Source organism: Asparagus officinalis, chromosome 5, assembly GCF_001876935.1.
Source record: "Asparagus officinalis chromosome 5, Aspof.V1, whole genome shotgun sequence".
Lineage (NCBI taxonomy): Eukaryota > Viridiplantae > Streptophyta > Magnoliopsida > Asparagales > Asparagaceae > Asparagus > Asparagus officinalis.
This window is the reverse complement of record NC_033798.1, coordinates 83,320,095-83,330,676: the sequence shown is the minus strand read 5'-3', so window position 1 is coordinate 83,330,676 and position 10,582 is coordinate 83,320,095. Positions and strand designations below refer to the sequence as shown.

General features: G+C 35.8%; 1 protein-coding gene and 1 non-coding gene across 3 annotated transcripts; both read right to left on the bottom strand.

The window, feature by feature from the left end:
• On the bottom strand, positions 1,273-1,354 carry TRNAS-CGA. Its single transcript has one exon. It is a non-coding gene; the product is annotated as a tRNA-Ser (tRNA).
• On the bottom strand, positions 2,351-8,972 carry LOC109839926 (probable beta-1,4-xylosyltransferase IRX9H). 2 transcript variants are annotated; one of them, XM_020408389.1, is made up of 5 exons: positions 8,860-8,972; positions 7,205-8,580; positions 3,991-4,240; positions 3,118-3,320; positions 2,351-2,634 (listed from the first exon to the last, which is right to left on the bottom strand). In XM_020408389.1, the coding sequence occupies exons 2-4, from the start codon at positions 8,113-8,115 to the stop codon at positions 3,150-3,152; spliced, it is 1,332 nt and encodes a 443-aa protein (XP_020263978.1). In that variant the 5' UTR covers positions 8,116-8,580; positions 8,860-8,972; the 3' UTR covers positions 2,351-2,634; positions 3,118-3,149. The 2 variants fall into 2 exon arrangements, with proteins under 2 accessions (XP_020263978.1, XP_020263979.1); XM_020408390.1 differs by lacking the exon at positions 8,860-8,972 and adding an exon at positions 8,692-8,820.

Genomic DNA, 10,582 nt, shown 5'->3' with positions numbered 1-10,582 from the left:
TTCAATATGAGTGTCATGGTACAATTCTAGGATAATTATATGTTTTCTACTCTTTTCATAAATAATTTGTTAACATGCAATTGTCTATTTATATTATTATATATTAGTGATAATTAATATGATGTAGAGTTTTACAATAGTATTGAAGGGTTTAGGGACCAAGTTGAACAAACTTGTAATTAATTTATAGTATAAAAGTTATACACCTCCACTTGTATATTGCTGCACTTAAATATCCTAATGTCTTCTAAAATTACATGTTTGTACCTTTGTCCTGTTAACTAAAAGCAAGAATACTCTTTGTACTTTTCCTATATGAGTGTCATAGTACAATTTTAGAATAATTCTATGCTTAAATAATTTATCAACATGCAATTTGCCTATTAATATATTATTATACATTAGTAATAATTAATATGATGTCGAGTTTTACAATAAATTGGAAGTTTTAGGACCAAGTTAGACCAACTTGAAGTGGCATATAATATAATTAATTAACAATAATAATTAATTTAGTTTAGTTAGGATTAGAATATAATATCAAAAAAGATTAGGGGTAATATAGTCCATAGAAGTTTTTGTAATTTTCCTATATGAGTGTCATGGTATAATTTTGGAACAATTCTATGTTTTCTACTCTTTCAATAAATAATTTATTAATATGCAATTTGTCTATTAATATATATTTATACATTAGTAATAATTAATATGATGTAGAGTTTTACAATAACATTAAAAGTTTTAGGGACCAAGTTAAACAAACTTGAAGTGACATATAATATAATTAATTAATAATAATAATTAATTTAGTTTAGTTAGGATTAGACTGTAATATCAAAAAAGAATAGGGATAATATAGTTCATAGAAAGTTTTTCCACAACTCCCTCTTTTAAAGGGAGTATGATTTGCAAATAAATTCTAAAAAAACACAAAATTGAGAAGAGGTGTATACTTTGCTCTAAATGACAAAAAAATTGAAGTTTTGTTTTCTCTGGAGAAAACTTCGATTATTTGCAAATTATAAGTAGGGAGTCCGGTGAAAAAATACTAAATTTTATGAGAGTTTTGTGAGGTCCAATGAGAAAATATTAAATTTTATGAGAGTTTTATGAGACACTCCAAATTTCAGCGGGGTTAAGTGAGATGAGAAACAAAGTTTAGGGGATGAGTGGACCAGGCCCCAAAGTTCAGGGGAATTCTGTGAAACTAACCCAAGTACGTGGGTATGATTTAGGTACTTTAAAAAAAGATGATTAAACGAAAAATAAACCCGTCGACAGCAGGATTCGAACCTGCGCAGGCAAAGCCCAACAGATTTCGAGTCTGTCTCCTTAACCACTCGGACATATCGACGTCGTTGTTATTTTTGCACCCTAAAAATTATATAACAGAAACTTGTGTGTTCTTCTCAACACCAATCTACCAAATCCGTATATTTTATTGATCATAATAAATACCAACTTGGTAAATTTTTTTTACTCCGGTGATTATAATATATACAAAGTGGGATACAGTGATAACAAACTTTTTTTTCGCTTGAAACAATATTTCCAGCTAAATCGCCTCACATGACTCGTCATTATCTCTTACATAGGGTAACTGAGCTTATGTGCCGAATGTTAAACGAGATCTTTAACTAAATGTTATGGAAAAATCTTCAAAATTTTTTTCTCTCTTTTCCCTTTATTCTCTATTTCATGAGGGAAAGAACAATTCTTTTCCCTGTATTAACCCTAAGAGGAAGAACACCCTTTTTGAGACCTAATTTGAAGGAGGAAAAACAAATCTTGTTTTTCCGCTTAATTGAACATGCCCAGCTATCTATCATGTAAAAAGTCACATCAGCATCACATTATGAGTCACTTGACCTTTAGACGCCAAAAAAATCGCTTCGCCAAAAAATTCGCTTTGGCCAAAAAATAGGCCTTATTATCACTGTGCAAGGCCAGAATTTTGGAACACATTGATTCCGCTCGTTCCTGTCCTTCGCTTTAGGACTTGTCCCTCCCGCTTTATACTTAATGTTGCCGAAGTAAGAACAAGTTGTTATTTGGAGTCAACAAAATATACCACTCTGGTAATTAGCTCATCAATAAGTATTATGAAGGATAGCAACCGATTATTAAGATTTGGAGAAATTTCCTTATCTAATTTGCCATCTCTTGGGCTTTCTATTTCTCATTTACCCAAATACATCTAGCTCATAGTTCGTTTAACTTAGTTTCATCGAACCATGAACTGATTAACCTCTGAAGATTTGTACATATTGGTCCAAATAAACTAAGACCAGTTGAAATACAATATTACAAAAAGGAAAACTGCCAAACCACAGCAATAAGAGTCAAACAATAACGATAAATAAGATATCATTTTACTTGAAGAAGAAGAAGAAAATTGTACATGCCTCCATATGTGAATTTGCACAATTGAAGAACCTGCTCAAAACTCAACACTGTACATGAATATGTTTTGCCAGGACGAGAGGGAAAAGGTAATAACTCTAAAAATATAAAAATGATTAAAAAAAAGCTAAAACTCATCAAATAAACAGAGGAAGAAGATCGGCGCTTTGCAAAACTAGTAGACAGTGAACAAGAAGTTGTAAGCAGCCAGCCAAGCAGGAGGCTCAATCCCTGTCACATTAAGTTTTAATATTAGAAGAAAAATTGTCTGCATATTTTGGGCTAAATAGCAATTATCTACCATATAGTTTCACTCTTCTTGCACTTATACGCCCTTACTTGTTTCTCGCAGCATTTGTATACCCTAAGTTGTTTAAAATTAGCATTGTTTAGAATTAGCACTTTGTTACCATTGGTTGTGCAGACGTGAAAATTTTCACCCGCATTTTACACTCACATGCTAATTGATATTAAGTACCACTAGGGTGAAAATAATGTGTCTGCACAACATTGGGTAGCAAACTACCAACTTTAAACAACTTAGGGTATACACATGCTGCGAAAACCAAGTGAGGGCATCTAAGTGGAAAGTGAGTGAAACTATTAGGTATTTAGGTGCCATTTAACCAAATATTTGATAGACAATAAAAACTGGCAATTTGAAGATAATGAAGGTATTATGGTTATGCAATCTAACGTTATTGCAGAGCATACATGTAGGTGAAATGGCTCAGGAGAAGAGGAGATCATGTTAGAGGGACGACAAGCTCCAAATTCTTCTGGATTGACCAGCCTTCAGGATTGAGAAGTTCAGGAGCTTCCAAATGCAGATGCCAAACCAAAATTTTAGAGCAATTGCTCAATAAGCCTTCCATTTGACTTTCATCCTCAACCAATTGCTCGATGAATGTGGTCGCCTATAAACAAACTCATAAAAAGGTCACTCCAGAAGTTATGAAAAAATAACATACAAGGCAAACTCTTGTGCGTCTTTGTGTGTGTCTAATTTTGGGTAAATTTCACAATACCTCCTCAAGTTTGGCCATTTTTGACATAACCCCCCTAAACTTTAGAAATGTCACTTAACTCCCATAAGATACCCCCCCAAAAAAAAAATAATAATAATAATAATAGTAATAATAATAACAGTGTCTGGTGTGCATGTGAAAATAGCGTGCGTGAATGAACGAAATGCCACTAATGGGGGAAAAAAACCCTTTCATGTCCTGTTTAATAATAATTTTAATTGTAATTTTCCCCAAAACCCTTAAATTTGGTCTAATTTAGTAATTTAATTAATGATTAATTAATTAATTTAATAATTTAAAGTGCTAATTTGAAAAAGGTATATTGGTCTCAATTTTACCGGTTCATCTAACACCGTCAGGGAGTAAGTTGAAATATTTAGAAACATTTGGAGGATTTTCTGAAACACCTCAAAGCTTAACAGGGTCAAGTGGCACTGTTAGAGTTTAGGGGGTTATCTCAAAATCGGCCAAATTTAGGGAGTTTCATGAAATTTACCTCATAATTTTGGATAAAGAAAATGATAGTATGTCAAAGCCTTGAAAGGAAAAAGAAACTTACTTGGAAACCCTCCTTGGAGCTGTGACGTTGCCTAATGGGCTCTAGAGTTGGGCGGTGCCATCTTTTGATATCCCAAAGTACAGTACTATTGAATGCGAAGCCGGACATATCAAGATGAAATCTTTGAGATAACTTGCTCCTTTGATTAGTGTGCCATCCGATTACTTGGCTCCCGTTGCAAACAGGACCTTCGAGTAACACCTTGTTCTTGCTTTCGCTGAGCGTTGCAACTGGCCATGCGCCGAAACGCCTGTAACAAGTAAAAGAAACATGAGTAAAAGAGCAGATATATGTGTAAGGTTAGACGAAAAGGTAAGAATCAAAAAGCACAGCGCAATATTAGGGGAACGAGGGTGGATACTTACTTATGTCGAGAACAAATTGTAACTGCTTTAACATAATTAAAAAGAAGGTTGATATTCAAACTTGCATAAATACACCAGGTAAAGCTTTTCCGAATGTGATTAAGTACAAACAAGAAAAGCACAAACCCTCAAATATCATTACCAGGGTCCAGGACATTGATTCAAAAATGGTTTTGTAGAAGATTTCACATCAAACTCACCTCACCCACGTCTTGGCATAAATTTCGGTCATCGCAAACACTTCTCTTAGCTTGATTTTCAATCTTCTTAGTTGTTGTATTTCAAGAGTTTTAGTATAAAACTTTTTGTCTATTTTTTAACTGGCAAAAGCCAAAGTTCTAATATCACAGCTGTCCTTGGTACGTTGGAGCTAAATCCACGCTCGCTGAATCTACAATTAAGAATCCAAAATAATATCTCCCATTACAGAATAATAAGCTAAATAATGATGGTGGGGCAATTTTTTTATTTTTTTATTTTTTATTTGGAGGGGTAATGCAAAGCTTGGGAAAAGTAATATTTTGCATAAGACTCTCACCAAGTGAGAATATGACATAACCTACCTAACACCAGAACGATGACATTCCCATGAGTCATGAAAATGAGGTACTTATGGATATCCAAAATTCCCATCAATGTTCAATCACACTCAGGCCAAATGCAGAAATGTGCACAGGAAACAGGAAATCAACATACAGTATACCATTGCAACCCAAGAGGCAATGCGTTCGTTAGTGAGAAAAACCAAGATCATAGTGTAATTCTAGGGTGTCTCTATGAGCATAATAAATTTCTAACTTCTAACAACTAACAAGGCATGAACAGCATAGCCATCTCCACCAAATATGTTGATGTTATAATTGTCCCAATCATGAAATAGGCGTTATTTACATAGCATAAGCAAACAAGCGTTTTGATGTTATAATTTTCCCAAACATGAAGTAGGTGTTATCTACATATCATAAACAATGAGAATAGAACATAGGATCAGAAATATGTCGATAAAGAACATAATCCAAAAAGAAGAGAAAAGATACCAGCATGGTAATCCAAGATGTTTCGCCAAGGTTTTCTCTCAACAGACTTAGTACAAGCATTTCGCCAAAATTTTCTGCACGTCTTTGACCTAGCAAAACCAGCTTCTTGTTTAAATACAAACCCTAATTAAGCAAGTTCCTTATAACTTGGCTAAGACTCCTGGAATAGGGTAATTAATGTTTAGTGGTTCTATTCATCTTCCTCTCACAAGCTAAGGTTTGAAACCTTAGTTTCAATTTCAACGTCTCCTTCAGAATTTTCATCTCAAATGAAGTAAGTTTGACCATGTCACGCTGAGCTTTGGTTCAGTAAACTAATGAAAATTACACAGGACTGAAATTTCCTTTCTTTATTCCTGCCACCATTTCCATGCCTCATGCTTATGCTTTTCCAATATTCCCATGGCCAGGGTGTTTCCCTCTTGACCAATAACAATATTCTAGCTTAGTTACAGAATACTCTCCAAATCCCGTAAGGCTGTAAGGGACTGGCAATGCATCTCGGTTGGTTTAAGATGTGATGCCAAACCATGTAAATGTCCCAACAAACTATCATTCTAAGCACTGACAAATGCCTTTAAACCTGCATGCAACTTTAAGATCTTATATACATTCATGCCGTAACATATACACAACCTTTACATTAGTAAACGACTTTGACAGTGTTGCGAACTGTTTCTCTTAAGTAAGCAGGCAGTGGGGTCACTTGGAATGGAGCCTACAATGAGATAACTTTGCAACATTGGGAAGCTTCTTATCATAGCTCCTGGAGAACTAAAGCTGAAATCAGTTAGCTTCCCTCTTTACGAAGTCAAACTCAAACCCATGAAGTGATAGCGCAATATTTGAATGGGAAGAAATAAATAAAAATGCATTAATAAGATGAGTTTTGCATTTCATATTTTGCATCATCGAAAGAAGTGAAGATTACACTAGAAATTTTATTGCTCTAAGCAGCATATAGTTCTTACACTCAACAGAGGATTGATAAGGAGAGTATAGTTGAGAAATTATCAACCTATACAGAAAAAGTAGAATCCGAAATGGAAAGTAGAGGAACATGAGGAACTCAAGAAAAAATAAATATAAGTTTTGATGGGCAGACTGAGAAAGATAGAAAACTTAGGGTGTGGTAGGCTTCACTCGAAAAAGGTTTTTGCTGCTTTTAAAGCACATGTATTTTTTGAGAAAAACTGGATGATTGGTGATTGATTTAGAAAAGAATATTTCAGAAAAGCACAATCAAAAAGTTATTGCTAGAAAATTTCTAGCTTCTCTCAACGTACAAACCTCTCAATTTTTCCTCACATGACCTCTCACAATTTAAGTTTTAACTGAGTCGTCAGAACCTCGTTTCTATTTTCCTCTATGGACTATATTATCCAGACCCAACCTCTTGCACATCCATTCTTATATGAACTCCTTTAAACAAATCTACTTTAAGAAATTAGTCTATAAGCATTTTTATTCAAAAATACCATAAGCATTAATTATGAGAGTTCCTTTCTAAGAAGTGATTTAAGATTCACTCTAAAAGCAATCATCATTAAGTCTTTACCATCAAAATAAGGTTGTCTGTGAGCATAAGGTCTATAAATGAACCTGACATCAGCGTCTCTTAACTAATGTCAAATTCCCAAGGGAAGAAACCACGGAGAAGAAAGCATCAATTGGTGGTTTCCCCATATTTCCATTCAAATTTAAGACACTAAATAGATAAATAAGAAAGACATAGACCGCCATAATAAATTGATGACCCAAGTTAAAGTAGTATCTAAATAGAAAATGTAAAGATAAATGAAAGGTAAGTACCTGATCTGCCGCATTTGGCCAAAGAGTTCAACTGAATACATCCTATCATCATCAGCAAAATGCACTATACCATCAAGCTGATGCTTCTCAATGTGAGAAAGTGCCACATTTCTTTGATGAGCCTCCCTATTTCCTATACTAGTGACATTTTCTTTGCACACAAGATGTCTATACATTACCCCAGCTTCCCTCAAGATCTTTGCTGTTTCAGTCGATTGTGACGACATCTCTACAACTATCCAAAGGAGAGGAGGTGGCACGACTTTTAAAGTATGAGCCATTCGATTTAGATAATATGCTTGAAATGGCCTCTCATATGTCGGGGTCACAATAATCAGTTGCTGGTGGGGAACCAACCCCGCATGCTGAGAAGTGGGAGTGGCATAAGCAGATAACGTAACATTTGAAGCATCAAGCGCCTCGGTTTTCATTTCCAAGCTACCATTCTCAATGGATAGTGATTTTTCGATAAATAGAATCTCTTTTTCCACTGAACTAATCTTCTGCTTAGCATTATCGATCACAGCAGTATCCTCAAAAGAAAATGCATGTTGTCTTGATGCCAAATTCTTCGAGACATCAACCGAGAAGAAAGGTGTGAAACTTACGAAAATCCCTAGCATAAAGCAAAGACAGTAATGGAAGAAGGACCGTTTCATGTGCAGCCCTTTGGGTTTTGACCTCTCTGCAGCAGGCCGGTAGCTTCTTGAAAACAAAGCTCCAGGAAAATCCAAAGAGTTCAACAACGAATTAAGCAACCTCCCAATGGCTAAGTAAGTCCTATTTTGAGGCAATTTAGGAGGAGGAGAAATATCAAAGGCTGTTTCGCCGTTTTGTACAGCTCCTCCATCTCGCTGCAACGGGGACATAGTTCTTCTAAATGATGGCATTTTCTCTGTCGCATAGAGCATAGGAATTCCTTGGATAATGGTCGGTCGTCCTAAAGAATAAGAAGCCCAAGCTACCAGTCCACAATTGAGCTAAACAAAGCAGCACAGTTGAGTCGTTCTACACGCATATCAAGCTTCCAACAATCAATAGATCACCGAATTAAGACAACCATCCAAGAGCAGAAAGCTCCAATCTTATATACAATAGTTTAAACGAATCTACATATCTGAAGGAAAAGAGCTCCCGTATTGGTGTCCAGAACCAAAATTTCCCTACTCAATCAAATGTCCAGAACCAAAACTTCAATTCCTAACTTATGTGCCGCAATTGTAGTTGAAATGGCAAGCGCTATAAAAAGGTCCACCAATTCAACGTTCTTGATTTAGTGAATCTACAATAAAATCTCTGACAACAAACCAAAGCTTAGCTTTTGACTTTCTTCGTACTGCCCAAGCCCTTCCTCCTCAATGATCTTTTGACTGAATCTGCAATGGGTAAAGAAACAAATCCCATTCAAAATCCTAACAAAACAAGATAAGCTCAAAAATGTCATCTTTAAAATAAAGAAAAATTCATCGCCAGAAGAAAGACCGAACCCATTGCTCCAGATCTCAACAGGATATTAATAATCAAATATCAAATCACAAAAAATAAAAAAAATAAAAATAAAAGAAAAGCCCAAACTCCGCGAGGAGCCCATCAACTCAAAAGCGAGAATCCAAAAAGAAAAGACAATACAGAGTAAAATGGGAGAGGGTCCTTACCAAGCTGAACGGAGATCTGGGCTTCGAATATTTTCGAGTAAACCATTTGAAACAAAAGATTACTTGTTGCTTTTTGGAATGACAGCGAGAGAGCTCATAGAGAGAGAGAGAGAGAGAGAGAGGGGCTGATTAATTTGGGACGGTGTCACAAGTGACCCAAATGTGACCAGAAATTATAAAGTGCCACGTCGGATTTGTTAATGGGGGGTTTAGATATAAAAGTGAGGCTAATTAGCGCCGGGTTTATCTCCTTAATTGCTGTCCTTCCTGCGGCAGCTGGTGCTGGTTGTCTCAAGAAATTGCGTGCTCAGGGGCAGATTAGTAAAAAATTTAGTTCTTACAGCCCCGTCTGGCAATAAGGAAGAGAAATTAATGAGAATGATTAACATAGTTAACCTATTTGATAGCCCGAATGAATAAATTATTAATCCGTACATATGTTTTTATTTTAGCTCATGTGATCAGTTTTAGTGTTTGGGAATAACGGGGATTTTGACTATTTTTTATAAATAAATAGGCTAATTCTTAATTCTTCTAAATATGAGTATTAGTAAACCCTTTATTTTGAAAGATTAACTCATTTTAATCTCTCTAGAGGGATTAGCTTAATCCTTATGTATTTTTTGTGTTTGGCAAATTATGGAGGGTTAACTCACTTTAATTATTGTATAAATTTTTCGTGTTTAGTAATTTAAGAGGGGTTTAGGACTTTTTGACCCCTCATTTAACCCGTTACCAAACACCACCTATAATAATCTTTTTTTGTGTTAAAAACCCCTAAAAATTTTCCTCAAAACAAAGTAACATCAAGAAGAGAAACTGCACGAAATGATAAATATGTCTCTTATGGATATGACTGACTTCTTGCAATTTTAATTTTAAATCCTTTTCCCCCTATATCCTTTGTTTGAGGGATTGGGTAAGAGACTTTATTTTAGTTGTACTCTGTTCTTCCATTTAAGGTTAAATATAACAAGACCCTCTGTTTGGGTGTTTTTACAATAACCCCTTAACTACTTTAATTGGTATAAAAACTAGGGCAAATTTTGAAAACCACCCGCTTTCAAATTTTATTTAGCAAAACCGACCGTATTAAGATAAAATTAGCAAAATCGACCATTTTCATCTGAAAATGGTCGATTTTGCAGTTGGGGCGTTGTGGCGAAGTGTACGGGACTGCTAGTCCCGTACACTTCATTTTCTTTGTTTTGTCTTCCCTCTGGCTCTTCCCTCTGGCTCGTGCTCCAAATCCCTCTGCCTGACGAAAAACCCCAGACCCCGCTCTCCTCCGCCCGACGAAAAACCCCAGACCCCTCACCTCCTCCGCCTCCTCTCCTTCCCCACCTACCTCACCTCCTCTACCTCCTACCCCCTCCGCCTCCTCACCTCCTCCACCTCCTTCAGCCATGCTTCATCTTTTTGTCCACCAGTACATTCCCCATGGCTAACTGAACCCGGTTTCTGTCCATCGAGCTCATAGAGAACTCCATTGACAGGCAAATAGCTCACATAGTTGTAGGTTGTCTTCTCATTAGCATCGAGCTCATAGAGAACTCCATTGACAGGCAAATAGCTCACATAGTTGTAGGTTGTCTTCTCATTAGCATTTTTGCAAAGTTGTTATGTATTTCTTGAATGATTTTCGTGCTGCTTGTTGTATGGCTATTTAGCTCTAAGGTGTGGTCATAGTTGAGCACTTTGAGCATGTAGAGGAGTCAGAGAA